General features: G+C 41.9%; 1 protein-coding gene and 1 pseudogene across 1 annotated transcript in view; both read right to left on the bottom strand.

Annotated features, from left to right (window-relative positions):
- The window catches only part of TXNRD1 (thioredoxin reductase 1), a 138,532-nt gene that overhangs the window by 84,794 nt on the left and 28,971 nt on the right, over positions 1-24,767 (bottom strand). The window contains exons 2-3 of the mRNA XM_025402671.1: positions 17,742-17,893; positions 11,560-11,620 (exon numbers count right to left, since the gene is read on the bottom strand). Coding sequence (XP_025258456.1) covers positions 11,560-11,620; positions 17,742-17,893 — 213 coding nt within the window. The remainder of the gene's footprint in view (positions 1-11,559; positions 11,621-17,741; positions 17,894-24,767) is intronic.
- On the bottom strand, positions 22,905-23,461 carry LOC112634175 (annotated as a pseudogene).

The raw sequence follows: 24,767 nt of genomic DNA, 5'->3' as shown, positions 1-24,767 counted from the left end.
AAAAAAAAAAAAAAAAAAAAAAAAAAAATGCATATTATAAGGCTATAGGTGCCATAGACAGTGATTCCTCTGACGAATCTGGGCAAAGTAAGCTGAAAACCTTCTGGAAAGGATTCACCATTCTAGATGCCATTCAGACCATTCATGATTCATGGGAAAAAGTCAACTTATCAACATTAACACAAGTTTGGAAGAAAGTGATTCCAACCCTTATGAGTGACTTTGATGAATTCAAGACTTCAGTGGAGGAAGTAACTGAAGATATAGTGGAAATAACAAGAGAACGAGAATTAAAAGAGAAGGCCAGGCATGATGGTGCACATCTAAAATGCTAGCACTTTGGGAGGTCAAGGTAGGAGGATTGCTTGAGCTCAGGAATTCAAGACTAGCCTGGGCAACATAGTGGGACCCTGTCTCTACAAAAAAATTAAAAATTAGCTGGGTGGGCCGGGCATGGTGGCTCACACCTGTCATCCCAGCACTTTGGGAGGCCAAGGAGGGAGGATCACGAGGTCAGGAGATCGAGACCATCCTAGCCAACATGATGAAACTCCATCTCTACTAAAAATACAAAAAAAATTAGCCGGGCATGGTGGCATGCGCCTGTAGTCCCAGCTACTTGGGAAGTTGAGGCAGGAGAATCGCTTGAACCCGGGAGGCAGAGGTTGCTGTGAGCCGAGATCACGCCACTGTACTCCAGCCTAGGGACAGATTGAGACTCCATCTCAAAAAAAAAAAAAAAAAAAAAAAAAATTAGCTGGGTGTGGTGGCATGTGCCTGTAGTCCCAAGTACTTGAGAGGCTGAGGCAGGAGGATCATTTGAGCCTGGGAGGTTGAGGCCACAGTGAGCCATGACTGCATCATTGCAGCACAGCCTGGGTGACAGAGTGAAACCCTGTCTCAAAAAAAAAAAAAAAAAACAAACACAGAAAAAGAAGAAAAAAAACCCACAAAAAATAGAGTCTGATGATATGACTGAATTACTGTAATCTCATGTAAAACTTGAATGGATGAGGAGTTGCTTCTTATGGATGAGCAAATAATGATTTCCTAGAGATAGAATCTACTCCTGATGAAGATGCTGTGAATACTGTTGAAATGACAACAAGGGCCAGGCACGGTGGCTTACCGTCTGTAATCTCAGCACTTTGGGAGGCCAAGGCGGGCTGGATCACCTGAGTTCAGGAGTTTCAGACCAGCCTGGCCAACATGGAGAAACCCCATCTCTACTAAAAATACAAAAATTAGCCAGGCGTGGTGGCAGGCACCTGTAATCCCAGCTACTCGGGAGGCTGAGGCAGGACAATCACTTGAACCCAAGAGGCAGAGGTTGCAGTGAGTGGAGATAGTGCCTGGGCAAAAAGAGTGAGACTCCGTCTCAAAAAAAAAAAAAAAGAAATGACAACAACAGAGTTATAATATGACATAAATTTAATTGATAAGCAGTGGCAGGGTTTGAGAGGATTGGTTCCAGTTTTGAAAGAAGTTCTACTGTAGGCCAGGCACGGTGGCTTACGACTGTAATCCCAGCACTTTGAGAGGCCAAGGAGGGTGGATCACATGAGGTCAGGAGTTCGAGACCAGCCTGGCCAACATGGTGAAAGAAACCCCGTCTCTACTAAAAATACAAAAATTAGCCAGGCATGGTAGTGCAGCCTGTAGTCCCAGCTACTCAGGAGGCTGAGGCAGGATAATTACTTGAACCTGGGAGGTGGAGGTTGCAGTGCGCTGAGGTTGTGCCACTGTACTCCAGCCTGGGGACAGACTGATATTCCATTTCTTTTTTTTTTTTTCTTTTTTGAGATGGAGTCTCGCTCTGTCACCCAGGCTAGAGTGCAGTGGTGCGATCTCAGCTCACTTCAAGCTCCACCTCCCGGGTTCACACCATCCTCTTGCCTCAGCCTCCTGAGTAGCTGGGACTACAGGCACCTGCCACCACACCTGGCTTTTTTTTTTTTTTTTTTTTTTTTGTATTTTTAGTAGAGACGGGGTTTCACCGTGTTAGCCAGGATGGTCTGATTCTCCTGACTTCGTGATCCACCCACCTCGGTCTCCCAAAGTGCTGGGATTACAGGCATGAGCCACCGCGCCCGGCCAGTGATACTCCATTTCAAAAAAATAAAAATAAAAAGTAAAAGAAAGAGAGAGAGAGAGACAGAAAGAGAGAGGAAGGGGCCAGGTCCAGTGGCTCACACCTGTAATCTCAGCACTTTGGGAGGCCGAGGTGGGTGGATTACCTGAGGTCAGGAGTTTGAGACCAGCCTGGCCAACATGATGAAACCCTATCTCTACTAAAAATACAAAAAATTAGCTGGGTGTGGTGGCAGGTGCCTGTAATTCCAGCTACTCAGGAGGCTGAGGCAGGAGAATTGCTTGAACCCAGGAGATGGAGGTTGCAGGGAGCCCAGATTATGCCATTGCACTCCAGCCTGGGCAACAAAAGCAAAACTCTGTCTCAAAAAGTAAAAAGAGAGAGAAAGGAAGGAAGGAGGGAAGGAGGGAAGGAGAGAAGGAGGGAAGGAAGGAGGGAGGGAGGGAAGGAAGGAAGGGAGGGAGGGAGGGAGGGAGGGAGGGAAAGAAAGAGAGAAAGAAAGAGAAAGAAAGAAAGGAAAGGAAAGAAAGAAAGAAAGAAAAGAAGGAAGGAAGGAAGGAAAGAAAAGGAAAAGAAAAGAAAAGAAAGACACCAGCACATCTAGGAACACCTGTCATGATATCTATACCGTGAACATTATACATAAGACAGGTGGGGCAGGTCATGGAAGGTTCTATAAGATAGTCTCAGAAAAAAGAAAGAAAGAGAAAAAGAAAGGGCAAAGAAAGAAAGAAAGAAGAAAAGAAAACAAAGAAAAGAAAGAAGGAAAGAAAGGCAGGCTGGGCACGGTAGCTCATGAAACTTCATCTCTACAAAAAATATAAAAATTAGCTGGGTATGGAGGCACACACTCTAGCCTGGGCAATAGAGTGCAGGCTATTAAAAAAAAGAAAAAGAAAGAAAGAAGGAAAGACAGAAAGACATTGCTATATATAAAGGTTTCAAGGTTTCTTCCTATTATTATTAATTATTAATTTTTTTTTTGAGATGAAGTCTTGCTGTCACCAGGCTGGAGTGCAGTGGCATGATCTCGACTCACTGCAACCTCCACCTCCCGGGTTCAAGTGATTCTCCTGCCTCAGCCTCCCGAGTAGCTAGGACTACAGGCATGTGTCACCATGCCCAGCTAATTTTTGTATTCTTAGTAGAGACAGGGTTTTACCATATTGGCCAGGATGGTCTCGATCTCCTGACCTTGTGATCCATCCACCTTAGCCTCCCAAAGTGCTGGAATTACAGGCGTAAGCCACCACACCTAGGCTCTCCCTATTATTATTATCGCATGAGGAAAATGAACAGGCAATTTAGATTATGAAATACAACACAGTGAATACAATTTAGATAGTCCCAGCGACTTGGAAGGCTGAGTTGGGAAGACCACCTGAGCCCAGCAAGGCACATACAGGAAATACAACATACAGGAAAAAATATTTGCCTCATTAATAATCAAAGTGATGCAAATTAAGATAAAGAAATCTGTTTTTACCTCTCCAATAGGCAAATAGTGACTTTTTAAAACTTATTATTATTTCTTTTCTTTTTTTTTTTCGAGACAGAGTCTCGCTCTGTCGTCCAGGCTGGAGTGCAGGGGCGCCATCTCGGCTCACTGCAAGCTCCACCTCCCGGGTTCAGGCCATTCTCCTGCCTCAGCCTCCCGAGTAGCTGGGACTACAGGCGCCCGCCACCACACCTGGCTAATTTTTTTTTGTATTTTTAGTAGAGACAGGGTTTCACCGTGTTAGCCAGGATGGTCTCAATCTCCTGACCTCGTGATCCGCCTGCCTCGGCCTCTGAATTCTTTTCTTTTTTTTAAAGATTTTGTGTGGGACTGGCTCAGTTTGTCCAGCCAGATCACTTTTTTTTTTTTTTAAACCGCGCCACCACACCCAGCTAATTTTTGTATTTTTAGTAGAGACGGGGTTTCACCATGTTATCCAGGCTGGTCTCAATCTCTTGACCTCGTGATCTGCCTGCCTCAGCCTCCCAAAGCGCTGGAATTGCAGGCGTGAGCCACTGCACCTGGCCCAAAACCTATTAATTATTTCTTACTACTAAGTACAGAGAACTCTTTGAGCTTATGAAGTTATTGATTAGTACACACCATTTAAAGGGTTCTAGAACCTTAGAATTGTTCATAATCTGATCCATAAATCCATTCCAGTAATCTATCCTAAGAAAATAATTCTAAATACAGCAAAAACTTCATGTACAAAGAAAAATATTTCTAACCTATTATTCCACAATAGCAAAAAATTGGCAATAGACTATTTGTCCAAATATAGTAGAATGGCTAAGTAAATACATGGACTATTTTGTAGTCATTGAGAAAATTAAGAACTTATATAACATGTAAAATATTAAATAATAAAACAGAACACAGTTCACAAAAAAGACATAAAATATTAATAGTGGCTATCTCTGGATGCAATTATATGTTTTTTGGTGGTTTTTTTTGTATTTTATTATACTGTGGTCTCTAAATTTAAAAAAAAATAAACATTTTTACAGACAAAACCAAAATGCTTAAAGAATATTTTGAGCCTCATTCATAAAATAAACAGAACAATCTCCCATGTCTCTTCATTCCCTATGGGAGAAAGCCGCTTTACTTTTCAACTCTTACCTCTCATCATTCTCTGCCCCAGGCCTTGCGAGGTTTGCTCTAAATGAACACGCCATGATGCTTTTCTAAGTTGCTTTTGTTTACATCTTTAAATGTCTTACCCACTACCTTTGTCCACCTGGAAAACACCTATCCACCAGCAACTCTGTGATCCTACAGCCTTTAGAGATACCCGATTACACTGACATTGGAAGGGAGGCAGAGGCAAACAAGTAAAATGATCTTAAAGAAAGAGGTTGTGCCTTACTCATCTTTTCTCTCCTGCCAGTGCTTGGCATACAAATAGGTGCCCAAAACAAATCTGTTGAATGAGTAAGTATCAATACCAAAGTGGTGAGAACTGAACTAGCTAAGGTACCTCTGCTCGTGAGGGGTTTTTATTTGTTCACAGGAAAACAATCCCCAAAGAGGCAACTGGGGAAGCAGACAGGCCTGGGCTTGACACAGCAACACTGAGCAAATAATTCAAATACTGAGCATCTGCTTCCTCACAACAACAGAGTTAATTCCAACAACCACACAAAGCTATTGTGAGGATTAAGAGAGATATGAGACACTGCCATAAAAAGAAACTCAAATATTAGCTCCTCTCCCATTTGCTGAAGGCATTAAAACCATGTCCTCCATAAGCAGCCAGGAGACATGAATAATACACATCAGAACCCCCAAGCTAGTGACATATGGCATCCAGATGCATATTTTTGGTAAACTGCTGAAATCTTATGTCTGTTTTCCACATTTATAGCTATAGAATGTCAGCAGCTGCCAGACCAAATTAAGATGATTACATTGAAAGGCTGGGCGCTGTGGCTCAAGCCTGTAATCCCAGCACTTTGGGAGGCCGAGACGGGCGGATCACGAGGTCAGGAGATCGAGACCATCCTGGCTAACACGTGAAACCCCGTCTCTACTAAAAAAATACAAAAATTAGCCGGGAGCGGTGGCGGGCGCCTGTAGTCCCAGCTACTCGGGAGGCTGAGGCAGGAGAATGGCGTGAACCCGGGAGGTGGAGCTTGCAGTGAGCTGAGATCCAGCCACTGCACTCCAGCCTGGGGGACAGAGCGAGACTCCGTCTCAAAAAAAAAAAAAAAAAAAGATGATTACATTGATGTTGTCTGTTCCTTAGATCAAAGCTCCTAGGAAGACACCCAAAGTATAGATACAAGTCTTCATAAATCAACAGGCCCTGTGAGTGGCAGCTCATCCACAGGGATAGCAAAGGTGTATGTAGCTGGCATGGTGGCAGATTGTACAACTTCTGCCACCAGAAACATCATCACATGTGTGTGCAACATACACCATTACATCTAGGAACACCTATCATGATATCCACACCATGAACATTATACATAAGACAGGTGAGGCAAGTCATGAAAGGTTCTATGAGATAGTCTCAGGAAGTAGTGGGAGGGACCACAAATTGCCAGTAGGTTCACAGAAAGCCAGCCGTCCTGTATACTAATACTTTACTATGTTTTTATTTCCTCATCATAAGAAGGTGATATCACCACCTACTTGTTTGGTGGTATTCTGAAGATTAAATAGGAGAACATGCATAAGCCTCTGGCACAGGGAGGATAGCATGTAAGACTACTACCGCTGCCTACACACAGGACATGAATGCCAGGCCTCCTGGTGCTGAATTTCTCTCTCCAATACCAATCTCAGTAGAACTCAGTTGACCCTGATGGTTGTTTTCAAATAATAACCTTAATTTATGTAGAGTGGCCCAAATACAGCCAAAAGAAGGAAGAAGAAAATGTTAGGGTAGAGAGAGAGGATCCCCTGGTAGCACAACTTCTCTTCTTGATTTTCTTTGAGAGGTGATACTACTGCAAACACAGGAATTCACGGGGCACTCACTCCATTACCAATCCAGTTAGGCAGTACACAGGCCCTCAGTACTAAAGGAAAATAAAAGGAATTTGCTGGGCGGGGCCGGGGGAGCAGAAGAAAACCACACACACAAGCAAGTCTAATTCCTTTAGACAGGAAGCACACCTGCCTAATATACTACCGTATTCCCAGTGCTTAGTATACAGAGCCTAGTGCACAGCAGGCACTCAATAAACATGCTGAATGAACAAATGCACCCATCTGATTCTATACCAAATATTCCTGTCTACCAATTAATCTTCTGACTCTTTAAATACCCACTATGATCCAGGCCTTGGGAAGATTACGCAGCCAACACTGGTGTGAAAAATCATGCCTACGGAGGGTTCTTTTGGAGCCTAGAAGAAACAGATAAAGGAGGTGTTTATTCATGAAACCAGCACTTAGAGACTACATCAGCAGTTCCAGCTCCATGACTGCAAGCTCATGGAAGACATGAACCAGATCACATCTCTCCTGTGTGGCTACGGCCAACTGCACGTGTAGAATGGTGTTTCTCCTATACTTGGGACAAATACATCTCACAAAACCAAAACTGTGTTAATATTCATGCTTCCTACTTGCCTTAGAACGGCGTATCAAACTTGGTCTTTTTTTTTTTTTTTGATATGGAGTCTTGCTCTTGTTGCCCAGGCTGGAGTGCAGCGGCACAATCTCGGCGCACTGCAACCTCTGCCTCCCGCGCTCAAGTGATTCTCCTGCCTCAGCCTCCCAAGTTGCTGGGATTACAGGCGCCCACCACCACTCCTGGCTAATTTTTGTATTTTTAGTAGAGACGGGATTTCACCATGTTAGCCAGGCTGATCTCACGCCTATAATCCCAGAATTTTGTGAGGCCGAGGGGGGTGGATCACCTGAGGTTGGGAGTTGAAGATCAGCCTGACCAATATGGAGAAATACCATCTCTACTAAAAATACAAAATTAGCTGGGCATGGTGGCTCATGCCTGTAATCCCAGCTACTCCGGAGGCTGAAGCAGGAGAATCGCTTGAACCTGGGAGGCAGAGGTTGCAGTGAGCTGAGACTGCACCTTTGCACTCCAGCCTGGGCAACAAGAGCAAAACTTCGTCTCAAAATAAATACATAACTAAACATAGTGAGAAGACTGGTGTTTCACATTTTTAAATTTTTTTTAGCATCAGTCCTAATAAAAGACAACTATATTCCCATATTTGCTTCTGGGTTAATTTTTTGCAATATATGTTGTTTTGGTAGAAGTAAATGAAAAATCCAGTCTCACACAGAAAAGTAGTTGGAAAAGGAGAAAGTTAATAGATTTTCAGTCACTGCACCTCCCCTCTGGCAATACACATTTAAAAACATAAGAATAGTCTGAAAAATGATAAAGTAACGAGGACATTTAAGATAGAGCAAGGGGCCCGGGTGTGGTGGCTCACGCCTGTAATCCCAGCAATTTGGGAGGCCGAGGTGGATGGATCACCTGAGGTCAGGAGTTCGAGACCAGCCTGACCAACATGGAGAAACTCCATCTCTACTAAAAATACAAAATAAGCCGGGTGTGGTGACGCATGCTGTAATCCCAGCTACTCGGGGGGCTGAGAAAGGACAATCACTTGAACCCGAGAGGTGGAGGTTGTGGTGAGCCCAGATTGTGCCACTGCACTCCAACCTGGGCAACAAGAGCAAAACTCCATCTCAGAAACAAAAACAAAAACAGAAACAAAGAAAGAGCAAGGGAAGTATAACTGGGGGACCACTGGGACAAAAGTCAATTCATAATCCAATGCTTATTTTCTGGGACTGAAAATAAAGTTCATACATGTATTAAATCACAGACTCTTAAAACTTCCTTAGCCACTTAGTAACAGTTTTAGAAATAAAACATCTGCCATTTGTTACCAAAAAATGCAAGTTTTCCAGATTCAGAGAGTAAATCCTTACAAATCATGCTCCCTAAGCACTTAGTGCGTTCATCCTGCCCATCTCTTCTGATGTTACCTCCTTTACCTTTCCCATCCTTGAAGGACATGTTCATTTGCTTTATCTTATATTAGCTTAATTTGCTTGTTTGGTTATTGTTCTGTTTGGTTATTTTTCTTTTTTTTTGAGACGGAGTCTCGCGCTGTGTCACCCAGGCTGGAGTGCAGTGGCGCGATCTCGGCTCACTGCAAGCTCCGCCTCCCAGGTTCAGGCCATTCTCCTGCCTCAGCCTCCGAGTAGCTGGGACTACAGGCGCCCGCCACCACGCCCGGCTAGTTTTTTGTATTTTTAGTAGAGACGGGGTTTCACCATGTTAGCCAGGATGGTCTCGATCTCCTGACCTCGTGATCCGCCCGCCTCGGCCTCCCAAAGTGCTGGGATTACAGGCTTGAGCCACCGCGCCCGGCCCTGTTTGGTTATTTTTCTCTAATTCACAGCAAGTTGCAAGTGACTTAAGTTTCCCAGGAAAATTTATATTTTTATAAAAGGCTACTTTTGGAACCAGAAGAAATTTCATATATTGAGATTTCCTGTCATATTATGGAGTATTTAGGGGCAAGAGCCTTCCTTGATGAAGGAATAGAAAGGTCACTGTAGAGGAGACAGACAACATGGTATTATTGAAATAACGTAGGCTTCAGAATTACACAGGCCTGTGTCCAAATTATAGATCCAGTATTTATATGAAGTTAGGGAAGTTTTTGTTGTTGTTGTTTGGGTTTTTTGTTTGTTTGTTTTTTGAGATGGAGTTTTGCTCTTGTTGCCCAGGCTGGAGTGCAATGGCGCAATCTTGGTTCACCACAACCTCTGCCTCCCGGGTTCAAGCGATTCTCCTGCCTCAGCCTCCTGAGTAACTGAGATTACAGGCATGAGCCACCACACCCGGCTAATTTAGTATTTTTAGTAGAGATGGGGTTTCTCCATATAGGTCAGGCTGATCTTCAACTTCCAACCTCAGGTGATCCACCTGCCTCAGCCTCCCAAAGTGCTGGGATTACAGGCATGAGCCACCGCACCAGGTCAATGTTAAGAAAGTTAATTGACTTTTCTGGGATTCAATTTCCTCATTTATAAAATATAGAGAATATCTTCCTTGCTGAGTTCATGTGAGTATAGGTGACTATACTTAACCCAGCGTAGTCCATGTAAAACAGGAACTAACACTCTATATGTGGTAGTTATTATGTGATGCTCTCTGTGTTAGAGAACCTATCTTTAGAAACATCAAGTAATGGCCGGGCGCGGTGGCTCAAGCCTGTAATCCCAGCACTTTGGGAGGCCGAGACGGGCGGATCACGAGGTCAGGAGATCGAGACCATCCTGGCTAACACGGCGAAACCCCGTCTCTACTAAAAAATACAAAAAAACTAGCCGGGCGAAGTGGCGGGCGCCTGTGGTCCCAGCTACTCGGGAGGCTGAGGCAGGAGAATGGCGTGAACCCGGGAGGCGGAGCTTGCAGTGAGCTGAGATCCGGCCACCGCACTCCAGCCTGGGCGACAGAGCCAGACTCAGTCTCAAAAAAAAAAAAAAAAAAAAAAGAAACATCAAGTAATATGTCTTGCCACACAACTACCTCATTCCTCCTGACCCTAGAAATGAAACTTACATGCCAATTGCTCACATCTCCCAATTGCCATATATATTTCTCTGTCTAGTTGAATCCTTTCTTTGTTTTGTTTGTTTGTTTTTGTTTTTGTTGTTGTTGTTCTGAGATGGAGTCTCACTCTGTCACCCAGGCTGGAGTGCAGTGACGCGATCTTGGCTCACTGCAACCTCCGCCTCCTAAGGAGGGTTCCAGCGATTCTCCTGCCTCAGCCTCCTGAGTAGCTGGGACTGCAGGCACACGCCACCACACCCAGCTAATGTTTTTTTATTATTTAGCAGAGATGGTGTTTCACCATATTGGCTAGGCTGGTCTCAAACTCCCAACCACAGGGAATCCAGCCACCACAGCCTCCCCAAGTGCTGGGATTACAGGTGTGAGCCACCACGCCAGGCCCTTTCTTTGTATTGGTTTGGAGACTGAGCAGAGACTGTCAATGCCTAGGACTCTGCTTCCTTTAAGCTATTAGGCATGAAGTTTACCTCCTCTTCCTAATCTGGAGAGGCCCACTTTTCCTAATAGAAATGATGGTGCTGGCCACTAGGAGATTCTTTTTGTTTTTTGAAACAAGGTCTCACTCAGGAATCTAGGCTAGAGTGCAATGGTGCAATCAGAGCTCACTGTAACCTTGAACTCCTTGGCTCAAGCAATCTTCCTGCCTCAGCCTCCTGAGTAGCTAGAACTACGGGCTCATGCCACTATGCCTGGCTAATTTTTTAATTCTTTATTTTTGTAGAGACAAACTCTCACTCTGTTGCCCAGGCTGGTCTCAAACTCCTGGCCTCAAGCGATCCTACCACCTTGGCCTCCCAGTGTGTTGGGATTAGAGGCATGAGTCACCAACAGGCCTAGATTAGATTCTTAATAATGTTTGCCTGTGAGCCCTTGGGATTTTCTGACCCACAAAAAAGGAGCACCATGGTCCTAGAAACAAACTTTCTGCTATACTCCACCAACCTTTCTCTCCCTGGGATTTCCCAGTAGCACTTTTCATGGATCTTTTACCTTTACTGATCTTTGTATGTCCCTGCCAAAATTTCTGAATGCATCTCAATTTATATTTAATTCAAATACTATGTGCATTACTTATCAGAAAGGAGACAATTTTGCAAAAACAAACTTACCATAAAACCAGCAAATACTGTATCTGTAACTAGATTCATGAGTAATAAGAAGAATAATTTCAGTAACAGGAAACTGGGTAATATCAAGGCTATAAACTAGGTAAAGGCTAAAGGTAAATATGATTAGCTCCAGGAGAGTACCCTATCTAAATGACTAGTGAGCTAGCAAGTGCTCACTAAACAATAAAAACCTCAAGGAAGACAAATTAAAACCAGGTAGAATAAATAAAATAAAATGTACAGTCAGCAGCTATGATTTACATATTAAACAGAAACTTACCTGTTTGATCAAGTTCAAGCACAAAATAAGGAACACACAGAGATTTAAATAACTTCTTTACCTGGAAGAAGTCGAAAAACAAGGAAGAAAATGAAAAATGAGGTTATAACCAACAGGAGAATCTCTTATCCAGCTTCATTACTTCCTTTCTCAACCAGCCTTCACCTTTGAAAACTTCCCAATTCACTTTTATGTAACCCATAAGATTCTCCCTGTTGACAATAATGATATTTAAAAGAGTATTTGAAGTCTGTTGATTCTATTCAATTATCAATGATTCATCTGTATTGCTTCATAAGTTACATTTTATATGTTTAGTGACTCAGTCTACCTCATTATAAAATGGATTTAATACTATATTTAAAAAAGCATTGGAACACTTAATGTTTCCAAAGCATTATGTGGCAAACCTGAGAAAAATATATTCTTACAATAGTCAAAGTATTATTTCTTTTTTGGCTGAGTAATCCTCAACCAATAAATCAGTTACAAAAAAAGCTATTATGCCCTGAGACTGTTAAATAAAACAAACAAAAAATCATACGCTCATGGTTATACAAATTATACTGGTAAAAAACAAAATTTTATTTAAAAGTTACCTTTACCACTAGATAACATTTAAACTACTGACACAAGAGACTTTTATGTACAAGACACAAACAGCCTGTCAATAATTTAGGAAAGTTTAGAACCATATTCCTCCAGTTATACAATAAAATTTAAAAGGCCAGAGTAGCCTGAAGTTCACAGAGATGATCAATGAGGAAAATGTATTGTTGAAAAACAAAAAACAAAAAAAGTCTCATTCTAACCTTAACTACTAAAACAGTAGACTTCCTATTGTATAGAAGTACACTGGGAGATTTCTGTCATTTTTATAGGACCAAATTCAACATTTTGATAAAATGGGAAAATAAGTTCATTCAAACAACATCATTAGTCTTCTTTTTATTTATTTATTTTTTTTTTGAGACGGAGTCTTGCATTGTTGCCAGTGGAGTGCAGTGGCGCTATCTCGGCTCACTGCAATCTCTGCCTCCCGGGTCCAGGCAATTCTCCTGCCTCAGCCAACCAATTAGGTGGGACCACACCCAGCCAATTTTTGTATTTTTAGTAGAGATGAGGTTTCACCATGTTGGCCAGGATGGTCTCAATCTTCTGACTTCGTGATCTGCCCACCTCAGCCTCCCAAAGTGCTGGGATTACAGGCGTGAGCCACCATACCCAGCCAGTAGTCTTTTTCTTAAACTCTTTTAGATGGCACCTAAGCCCCAGTCTGAATCTGAATTCAGTTCCCCCCACCACTCTGAAACAGCTATAAGAAACAAATATTGCAATTCTGAAAAGGTGGAGAGGATTATCTTTGCACTTTAAAACCTCTTCACAGCCAGATGCATGCAAAACACATACAGTAACTAATGTGTTACGCAAGAGTGGAAAGCTACATTATGTAGAAGTTAGTTTCCTTATGGGCACTTCCCAACTTGAATTAATGCAAATGACATTACTCATCCCAGAGAGAAATACACATTCATCAGACCAAGTACCAATATAAAAACAAAGTTTCTCAGCCGGGCATGGTGGCTCACGCCTGTAATCCCAGCACTTTGGGAGGCCGAGGCAGGTGGATCACAAGGTTAGGAGATCGAGACCATCCTGGCTAGCACAGTGAAACCCTGTCTCTACTAAAAATATAAAAGAATTAGCCGGGCATGGTGGTGGACGCCTGTAGTCCCAGCTACTCGGGAGGCTGAGGCAGGAGAATGGCGTGAACCCGGGAGGCGGAGCTCTGATTTACTCATATCCCACTTGTTAAATAAGATGATTAAATAAAAACTAAAGAAAATAACCTGGGAAAATTCTACTTCAAGGTAATTTAAATAAATAAATAAATGTGAACAGCTAAGTATATGAGTTGTATACCCTCAGAAGAAATTCACCACTTTACCAGGAAAAGCACCTAATCATCTTTCATGGCCAAAGACTAGAAAATTAATTTCCAAATTAACTGGCATCAATCTGAAAACAATCTGAAATCAACAAGGTAAAACCAGGGGATATTTATCTAGAAGACCTGACATACCCAGTGATTGTTTGGATAATGACATTAAATAAATTTGCCAGGATAACTATATGTTGTTGTTGCTGTTGTTGTTGTTGTTGTTGAGACAGTTGCACTTTTGTTGCCCAGGCTGGAGTGCAATGGCGCGATCTCGGCTCACTGCAAACTCCACTTCCCGGGTTCAAGCAATTCTGCCTCAGCCTCCCGAGCAGCTGGGATCACAGGCCTGTGCCAACACACCCGGCTAATTTTTGTATTTTTAGTAGACATGGGGTTTCTCCATGTTGGTCAGGCTGGTCTCCTGACCTCAGGTGATCTGCCTGCCTCGGCCTTCCAAAGTGCTGGGATTACAAGTGTGAGCCACCGCGCCTGGGCAACTGTATGTTTAAATAAGCATGCAAATAGCTAACACAAATGTTATAGGAAAAGTTCTTCATTCCCAGGCTAGTTTTAATTAAGTAAAACTGGGGAAATACAGGCAAGGCTTTACATTTTCAGGGATAGGCAGGAGAGCTGGGAAATGAGGGAGTTAGTAGATTTCAGAGATAACAGTAAGAATAAGAACATTCTGGGGCATAATGGGGACTAAAAAAAGAAAAGAAAAAAAAAAATGATAGGTCAAAGAGACCTGGAATTGCAAGGAGCACACTGACTATCTATCACTAGTAGCAATCCTGACTGCTAGCCCAACTCTTCATTCCAGAACTAGGGCAGGGTTAAAATTGGAATTTTCTGTTTACTTATTTATTTCATTTCTTAATTTTTATTTTATTTATTTATTTATTTAGATAGAGTGTTGCTCTGTTACCCAGGCTGTAGCTCAGTGGCACGATTTGGCTCACTGCCACCTCAGCTTCCTGAGTTTTTTTTTTTTTTTTGAGACGGAGTCTCGCTCTGTCACCCAGGCTGGAGTGCAGTGGCCGGATCTCAGCTCACTGCAAGCTCCACCTCCTGGGTTTACGCCATTCTCCTGCCTCAGCCTCCCGAGTAGCTGGCACTACAGGCGCCCGCCACCTCGCCCGGCTAAGTTTTTGTATTTTTTAGTAGAGACGGGGTTTCACCGTGTCAGCCAGGATGGTCTCGATCTCCTGACCTCGTGATCCGCCCGTCTCGGCCTCCCAAAGTGCTGGGATTACAGGCTTGAGCCACCGCGCCCGGCCAGCTTCCTGAGTTTTAAGTGATTCTCATGCCTGTGCCTCTTGAGTAGCTGGGATTACAGGCGTTCACCACCACAACTGGCTAATTTTTGTAGTTTTAGAAGAGACAGGGTTTCACCATGTTGCCTAGGCTGATCTTGAACTCCTGGCCTCAAGTGATCTGCCTGTCTCAGCCTCCTAAAGTACTGGGATTACAGGTGTGAGCCACCACGACCATATGTATTTATTTTAGAGACAGAGTCTCACTCTGTCAGCCAGGCTAGAGTGCAGTGGCATAATCATAGCTCACTGTAACCTTGAACTCCTGGGCTCAAGTGATCCTCTCACCTCAGCCTCCTGAGAAGCTAGGATTACAGGCACATGCAAACCATGCCAAGATATATATATATATATTCTTTTTTTTTTCCCCCATAGAAATAGAGTCTTGTTATGTTGTCCAGACTGGTCTCAAACTCCTGGTTTCAGGTGAACCTCTTGCCTTGGCCTCCCAAAGCATTAGGATTATAGGCATAAGCCACTGTGCCCAGCTCTCAATTCTTTAATAATGTTTGAAAATATAAGCAGAGCGACTGAATGCCTGGCACATAGATGGCACTCAAATGGTAGCTATTAATCCACTGATAGGATTAACTGTATTTAGCATTAAGTCAGGTATTTGTTGATTACCATTTAATCTAGCCTCAGTACTGACAGAAGGAAGATTAACCACCCGAAGTTAGTCCTGATAGGAAAAGGAAAAATGCAAGTAGTTATTTTCTTTAACAAACACTGATATAGTGTTTACTATGTGTCGAGTATATTCTATGGCTTTTATAAATATTAATTTAATCCTCCTAACAAACTTATGATATAGGTACTATTATTATCCACATTTTACAGATGGGAAAACTGTGGCACCACAGGTAAACAACTAAAGTCACATGCCTGATAAATCACAGAACCAAGATCCACACTCTGACTTTAGAGTCTAGGCTCTTAACCATTGTTTGGTAATGAAAAAGACTAGACAAGCACATAATTTCAGAACTAAGAAAACCCTCAGGCTGGGCACAGTGGCTCATGCCTATAATCCCAGCACTTTTGGAGGCCAGGGCGGGAGGATCATGACAAGGTCAGGAGTTCAAGACCAGCCTGACCAACATAGTGAAACCCCATCTTTTCTAAAAATACAAAATTAGCAAGGCATGGTGGCCTGCACCTGTAGTCCTAGCTACCTGGGAGGCTGAGGCAGGAGAATTGCTTGAACCAGGAGGCAGAGGTTGCAGTGAGCCAAGATCACACCACTGTACTCCAGCCTGGGCAACAGAATGAGACTCTGTCTCAAAAACAAAAACAAAAACAAAACCCTCAATAAGAAACTAGTTCAAGCCCTTCATTTTAAAGATTAAAGAAAAGGAAGTGGCGGGTGGTGTGGGGGTGGGGGCAGTAGGTCCCAAAAGCAGACAAGAATTGCAGAACTAGATAACTAAGCCCCTAGAGGGTTAAAAACATAGCAGTTTTCTAATGCCCAGCCCTCTTCTAAATTCTCTAACACTTACTGCCTGTCCAATCATGTAGAATTTAGCAAGGGTTATCTGAGATCATTTTTCTTCTTAAGCCTATGTTCTGCCCTTTCAGTTGAGCTAAATCCCCAGGGATGGGACCTGTGTCTTCCGCCTCTTTGCAGTCCTACTCCCAATATGATGTCCTACAGGAAAGGCATCACTATCACATTGATTGGGATGAAGCCTAAGGTGGCATCGATGCATAATGTGTTCAGGAGAGAGACAAGGATGAAAGGGTCTCCCTACTTCAGCTGCCCAACTTCCTTTTTTTTTACTTGGGAAAAAAGTGCGCGTGTGCACAGGCACACACAGGCACACACACATGCGCACAAAACGAGAGAGAGAAAAGAGAGTCCAAAAAGCCCATAAGCCCATTTATTTCTATATAGGGCTTCCAGAATAAAAAGGCTTCTGAATTCAAGCTCCTTGAGATCTGGAAAGTCAGTCATGGGGCAGACAAGTTGAGAGAAAATTAAACTTAATAATAAATTAACCTCCCAGTGAACCTGGAGAGATGGCCACTTATGTTTACCTAAGGCTCCATTGTGTAGGCCTAGAGCTAAACTTCAGTGACATGTAAATGCCCTCAGCCTTACTATGAAGCACCAGACAGATCACATTTGCCTTTCAATTCTCACCTTCATTAATCCTCCCCATGGCTGTAACCACTGACCTTTTCTCTTTGATAATCTAAGATTAAGAACCCAGTAGGAAACAGTTTATTCTTTGTGAAGTTATTTTCCCCATAATAAACCACACCAAGAAGAGATATTTACCAAAATTTGGTAGTTCCCTAAGTAACCGTTCCTTATGAAATATTCCCTACAGACATATCTGAAAGGACAGTAAATCAACTGGTTTGGTAACTCCCCCACCCTAACCTTCCCTGAACTTGACTACCTGAAAATATCTCATACTTCCCAAAAGCTCAGAAAGAGATTATTCAAGCAGTATTTTGTTATCAAAACCACATTTTACAATTACTCTAAAGCAAGTTATACCTACATACACTTTTCCTTTTTTTTTTTTTTTTTTGAGAAGGAGTCTCGCTCTGCTGCCCAGGCTGTAGTTCAGTGGCACAATCTCGGCTCACTGCAACCTCTGCTCCCGGGTTCAAGTGATTCTCCTGTCTCATCCTCCCAAGTAGCTGGGACTACAGGCACATGCCACCATGTCGGGCTAATTTTTGTATTTTTAGTAGAGACAGGGTTTCACCACGTTGGCCAGGATGGTCTTGATCTCTTGACCTTGTGATCCGCCCGCCTTGGCCTTCCAAAGTGCTGGGATTACAGGCGTGAGCCACTGCGCCCAGCCTGCATACACTCTTCCTAAAGGTGAAATCCAGTTCTTTACATTTGAGCTCAAAAGTCTGTCAAATTGCTACAATTCCATTTAAACCCCTTGAGTTTAAAGCCTTACCTCAGCACAGCGTGTGCATGTGGACCTACTGAAGATGACCACAGAGTGACCGTCTATATAGGCCTGAAGCAGGGCTCTGAGGTCTGCAGTGGCCGTGCTGGTGAATCCTGCTGGGTTCTCTGGCAAAGTTTTACCAGCGTGATGATCTTTAGCTAGAAGTAGTGGAAGTAAGGATGGTAATTATCACAAAGGAAAACATGATGATGCGTTTTCTAATATTAGGTTCACTCTAAAAGCATTACCATTTCAGTCCCACAGGCCAAAATAAGGAATCTGAGGAAGGAAGGACTCTAATGAAGATTACAGATTTAGTTCTTTCATCTGACTGGAACCTCTGACAAATTATTCAATATTCCTGACTCAGATCACACTCAAGATATGTTCTCAGGGGATCCTGCCAAGTAACAAGCCATAATCGGAAGCTTCCCTGATCGCAGGAAAATAAGTAACAGGTTCGAAATACTGAGGCCACATTTTATGCCATCTGTATTCCCAACAATGGTTTAAATGCAGAGAGGCCAAATGTCAGACAGATGTCCCCTTCCAACACAACCCTGCTTACAGACACAGGGGCAGACTACTCAAAGCAAGGTTTACACATTTTCTCCCAGGCTAACTCCTGGATAAGCAGACACAGGATCTTCAGGCAAGATGCAGCAAGATTGCAATAAAAATACTTTCTGCAGATTCTCTGTTTTCTCCTCAGGATTTTGTGCTGGCCCAATCAGGCATCAAAACAAACATGATCCAGCTTAGTGGTATGTTATCCCCACATGACAGCACTGTCATCCTGGGCGTCATCACCAGTCGAAACCACCAAGAGATTGCTACCTCCAGCTTGTAAAAATGTTTAAATTAGCTGTCTTCTTCAGGACCCACAAATAAACCAAGCTCAAGCCCACCCTTACACTTGCTCCTTAGGTGATTTCTTCTCATTTCTGCTGATCCAAGTAAGCCATTCATCCTTCTTCAATCTCCTTATCATCTTCATAGTTGGTATGTGTATTTATCCAGAACTAGACAGAGGGTTAATGTTTGTAATGCCTCCTTTCATTTAATCCTTCTAGCAATATCGTTAGGTGGGTACTGCTACCATCATCCCCATTTTACAAACAAGGACACAGACTCAGAGAGGTTATGCAACGTCCTCAGGGTTGCACAGCTTACAATAAGTAATGGAGCTAAAATTAAAAGTTAGGTTATCATTCTCTAGAACCTACACTTTAAAAAAAAAACAGGTTTAAAATATAGAAGTCTTTTTGAAATATAGTTTTTAATTTTGATCAAGTCAAATATATCTTTTTCTTTTTTGCTTGTGCTTTTGGTGTCATTGTCATATATAAGAAACTATTGCCTATTCCAAAGTCACAAGGATTTTACTTTTTTTCTAAGTGTCTTGTAGTTTTAGTTCTTACTTTAGGACTATGATCCATTTTAAGTTAATTTTCATGTGTTGTGTGAGGCAGGCATCCAACTTTCTTCTTTTGCATGTGGATAACCTGCTGTCTCAGCACCATTTGTTGAAATGACTAACCTTTCCCTATTGATATGTCTTGCCACCCTTGTCAAAAATCAATTGACCATAAATGTAAAGGTAGAGCCCATGCTTTTAACCAGTATGTTATACTGTCACTACACCTAGACTGATATTTAAATGGTGTTAATAAAATCAGCTAAATTCCCAAAATGTTTATTATTAATCATTATTATTATTAATCATTATCTCTAGTAAGCTTTCACTTTCATCATACTTTTGGTACTATGTGTTTTTAAACCATGAACATGTATTATTTTATAAAAATAGTTTTTAGAAAGTAGTTAATTTAAGAAATTTTTAAATAACCTCTATCATACAATGTCAATTTAGGGTCAACAACCAAGACACTGTTTTATTATATACCAGACAATCAAATGTTACTAATCCTTAACATATGGATAGAAAAGTGAAAAGGAACATAGAAATATCCTAATCTTTGAAATATAAGTGCTATGATCTGAATGCTTCTACACCTCTAAAATTTCTGTGTCAAAATCTTAACTCTCAAAGTGACAGCATTAGAAGGAGGGGTCTTTGGGAGGTGATTAGGAGCCCTCAAGAATGGGATTAGCGCAGTTATGAAAGAAACTCCAGAGAGCCCATCTCCCCTTCCACCATGTGAGGACACAGCAAGAAGGTACCTACTGAGAATCAGGACATGGGCCCTCACCAGACATGGAATCTACTGGCACCTTGATCTTGGACTTCCTAGGTCACAGAACTGTAAGAAATTGTTTTCCCTTGTTGATAAGCCTCCTAGTTTATGTTATTTTGTTTTACCAGCCTGAACAGATAAGAAAATGAGAAGTGAGTTCTTCTTAAAGAAAAACTAGCTTGTTGTAATTTCTCGTTTGTTGTAGTTTCTCTGGGCAGGGGGCGGTGGCTCATGCCTGTAATCCCAGCACTGGGAGGCTGAGGCAGGAGAATCGCTTGAACCTGGGAGGCAGAGGTTGCAGTGAGCCAAGATCACGCCATTGCACTCCAGCCCAGGAGACAGTGCAAGACTGTATCTCAAAAAAAAAAAAAAAAAAAAAAGAAAAACTAACATTTTGTGCCAATTAATTATAGGATCCCAGAAGAGCAATGGGACTTATTTGTCACAGAGTATACCAGACCAGTCTATACCTATAGTATCTGCCTTCCATAAGTGGAAGGGAGCCTCTCAACCCTTATTTGCATCTGAATAAGCAAGACTTCCTAGGTTTCATCCTTATCCTTAACCTACTGAATCAGACTTGCAAGGCAGGGGCCTAAGCATGCATATTTGTGTGTGTGGCCAGGTGCGGTGGCTCACGCCGGTAATTCCAGCACTTTGGGAGGCTGATGCAGTTGGATCACCTGAGGTCAGGAGTTTGAGACCAGCCCGACCAACATGGTGAAATCCCATTTCTACTTAAAATATGAAAAGTAGCTGAGTGTTGTGGCACACGCCTGTAATCCCAGCTACTTGGAAGGCTGAGGCAGGAGAATTGCTTGAACCCAGGAGGTGGAAGTTGCAGTAAGCCAAGGTTGCACCACTACACTCTAGCCTAGGCAAAACAGTGAGACTCTGTCTCCAGTAAATAAATAAGTAAATAAATAAATAAACAAACATATTTATGTGTGTATATATTTATATATGTTCACATATGCATATGCATATATTTTAAATGTTCACTGGTAGTTCTAATGCATACTCTTAATTAAGAACTATTGGACTAAAGCAACATAACACATGACTATAGCCTCATCGATGACACTTCAAAATTTTAAAATTAAACTCTAGTTCTCATTTTCTGTTCTCCATTTGTCTTATTTTAAAAAGTAATGTAGAAGTAAACATTCCTCATGGTAACATCTCAGAGAATGAGAATCACAGAATGTTAGCTTGGGAGAGATATTTGAGGTCACTAGGCCAACTGTGTTCATTCTACTGATGAGGAAACTGAGGTCCAGTCAGGTAATTAATTGGTATCAGCGTCAGAGCTGTCACACAAGCCTCCTGATTCCATAACGCCTTACTGACTCCTTCGATTTCATGGGATGACTGACTCTAAAAGCAGGTGACAATTCCTTACATAACATCTATGCCAAGGGCACCACCCAACTATTAGGCTCAGATATTTGCCAAGACATAGAACAGAGAAGGCCATCACGAGGAAAGGAATAACTTCTGTGATCAAGAAGAACTGCATTCTTACTGGGGAGGGACTGTTTATCAAAAAAAAAAAAAAGTACAAATAGATAGAAAGATAAATAGATAAGTAAATAAATCATAAGAGGTTAGCCACTACCTGTAATCAAAATCATCAGAATTTTTCCTTAAATTCTGCCTCTAACAAAAAAGGAAAATAAAATTTTGTTTATGTTTATCATTTGCTTATAATTTCCCCCTCAATTTTGAAATAAAATTTGAAGCAGCATTCAAAGAAATATGTTAAGTAAATGTTACAAGAACAGCACAGAACCAGGTAGTCAGTAAAACGCATATAAAACTGTAATGAGCCAGGCATGGTGGCTCACACCTGTAATCCCAGCACTTTAGGAGGCCAAGGCGGGCAGATCGCCTGAGGTCAAGAGTTTGAGACCAGCCTAGGCAACATGGTGAAACTCTGTCATAATGAAAAACACAAAAATTAGCCAGGCATAATGGCGGGTGCCTGTAATCCTAGCTACTCAGGAGGCTGAGGAGGGAGAATCATTTGAACCTGGGAGGCGTAGTTTGCAGTGAGCCGAGGTTGCGCCATTGCACTGCAGCCAAGGCAACAAAGTGAGGCTCTGTCTCAAAAAAAAAAAAAACTGTAATGATAAGTTGCTTCCATTTTGCCCCAACTTTTTTGCCTAAGATCAATTCCTAATATTTGGATCCGTGAAGTACTTACTGTCCACTTGTAAAAACTGAAACTAAAGAGTAATAATAAAATAGGCTCCCTACTTGTTTTTATACAAGTAAACAGAGATCAGTAAAAGAGATTAGATAAGACCAGAAAGAGACAAATACAGAATCAGTTATGATTTTAAAGAAAGCTATCACGTGGCCGGGCACAGTGGCTCACACCTGCAATCCCGGCACTTTGGGAGACTGAGGTGGGCGGATCACGAGGTCAGGAGATCAAGACCATCCTGGCCAACATGGTGAAACCCTGTCTCTACTAAAAATACAAAAATTAGCTGGGTACGGTGGTGCATGCCTGTAATCCCAGCTACTCAGGAGGCTGAGGCAGGAGAACGGCTTGAACCCGGGAGGCAGAGGTTGCAGTGAGCCAAGATCATGCCACTGCACTCCAGCCTGGCTACAGAGCGAGACTCTATCTCAAAAAAAAAAAAAAAAAAAAATCACGAAGCAATAAAATATAATTTCAAAATAGTATGGTAATGATGACTTGATAATTTGGGGAAAAGTTTTTTCACTTTATTATTATATAACACAGCATATTAAATGGAACCTTTTCTATATCTCTAGTGAGTAACAACTTCCAAACTCAGAAGTAAATACCAACAAAAAGACCAACAGAGTATACTGTAAAATAATAATAGTTATTTGGGTTTTTTTCCCCCAAATCAATAGGTCTTTTATTGTATCATTTAAATATCACAAATAGGTCTTAGAAATCATCCGGCATCTTGTTTCTATAGCTGGACAACTCTTAGATCTTATTTATTAGCCTGCTGAAGAGTTCCTTTTCAGAGACATAGATACCATCCCAAAATTTCCTAATATCCTTGTTTTTAACTGTTTGTGGCTTGCTGAATCAAAGCCACTGAATATGAAACAAGGTCAATGTCATTTCCTTCAAGGCTTAATTCATCTTTCTGGGCTTGAGATACTGAACAAGCAACACCTGGCCTCATCCAAACCCTGCGGATGTATTTTTCAGCCAAGAAATTTCGGATTTCAACAAGAGACCCATTCTCCTGGATATGGACATTGATGGGGAAGTGAGCACAGACCTCATCTTGTAATGGAAGCCCATTGTACCCTTGTTACACCCTTCTGTGCATGACTACAAATAGTCTGAATGGTAGCCAGCTCCTTTCTGTTTCCCCACCATTTGTCAACCTGGTGCCTCTTTTTTTTTTCTGAGTTCTTTCTACATTGATGTGATTTGAAGTCCCTCCCCAGGTTTCCTCTGGGGCCCTTCACAATCACTGTGTGTCCCTTCAGAGTAATGTCAACAGTCTGATTGCTGAGAATGATCTTCATTCTTGCAGTAGATGCAGCAAAGATAGATAATAGTTTTGTATAAGGTAAAAGAGCAGCATAGGGAAAATACTTATGGGGAAAAAAAAGGAATAAAACAACAAAAAGAACTCCAACAAATTGGTAAGAAAACAACAGGACCACAAATGATAAAATGAATAAAGAACAAAAACAGCCAACTCATTAGAAAGAAAATAGCAAAGAAAATAGAATAAAAGATCTATTTATTTTATTTTTACATCATAATGAGAAATGCAGATTCACATGATGGAATGTTATTTCTTACATACAAAAAAAAAAAAATGAAAACTCCCAGTGCTGATAAATGTACACTGAAGTGAGTCCATAGGGCTGTGTAACACAAGCTAATACTATTCTTTTGGAAAACAATTTGACAGTGTGGGTTAAAAAAACTCAAATGGCCGTACTTTTTTTTCTTTTTTTTGAGACAGGGTCTTGCTCCAACACCCAGGCCGGAGTACAGTGGCATCTCGGATCTCGGCTCATTGCAACCTCCTGAGATGGCCATACCTTTTAACTCAGTATTCATCTTTTTTTTTTTTTTTTTTTTTTGAGATGGAGTTTAGTTCTTGTTGCCCAGGCTAGAGTGCAATGGTGCGATCTCGGCTCACCACAACCTCTGCCTCCCAGGTTCAAGTGATTCACCTGCCTCAGCCTCCCGAACAGCTGGGATTACAGACATGCACCACCACGCCTGGCTAATTTTGTATTTTTAGTAGAGACAGGGTTTCACCATGTTGGTCAGGCTGGTCTCGAACTCCCAACCTTAGGTGATCCGCCTGCCTTAGCCTCCCAAAGTACTGGGATTACAAGCGTGAGCCACTGCGCCCAGCCTTAACTCAGTATTCTTATTTGTGACGATTGGCCTTTAAAAAAAAATCTAAAATAATGAAAATATTTATTCATAAGAAAGACCCCTACACCTCCTAGCTTCTCTTAGAAAAAGCTTTCAGTAGTTTTTGTTAACATAGCTACTACCACCTAGTTAAAGGGGGATATTCCCAAATTCCCTTTCAATGAAAGTGCTATATAGCTTTAGGATCAATCATGTTAACTTTCTGTAAAACCCAGTGGAACAAAACAGGCAACAGGCCTATCAATACTCACCATTCCCTACCTCCTGAACATGTCCATAACCTTTCTAGATCCAAGGACAAAGTTATACCTTGCCTCAACCTTTCTCTCTCCCAAGGCTAAGCTGCAACGAGGTTCTATCCCTGCTCTACAGCCTATACCCCTTTCTTTTCCCTACCTTCTTTTTTTTTTTTTTTTTTTTTTTTTTTTTTTT

This window comes from Theropithecus gelada, chromosome 11 (genome assembly GCF_003255815.1).
Source record: "Theropithecus gelada isolate Dixy chromosome 11, Tgel_1.0, whole genome shotgun sequence".
Classification (NCBI taxonomy): domain Eukaryota; kingdom Metazoa; phylum Chordata; class Mammalia; order Primates; family Cercopithecidae; genus Theropithecus; species Theropithecus gelada.
The sequence above is the reverse complement of the archived record's forward strand: the minus strand, read 5'-3'. Positions and strand labels throughout refer to the sequence as shown.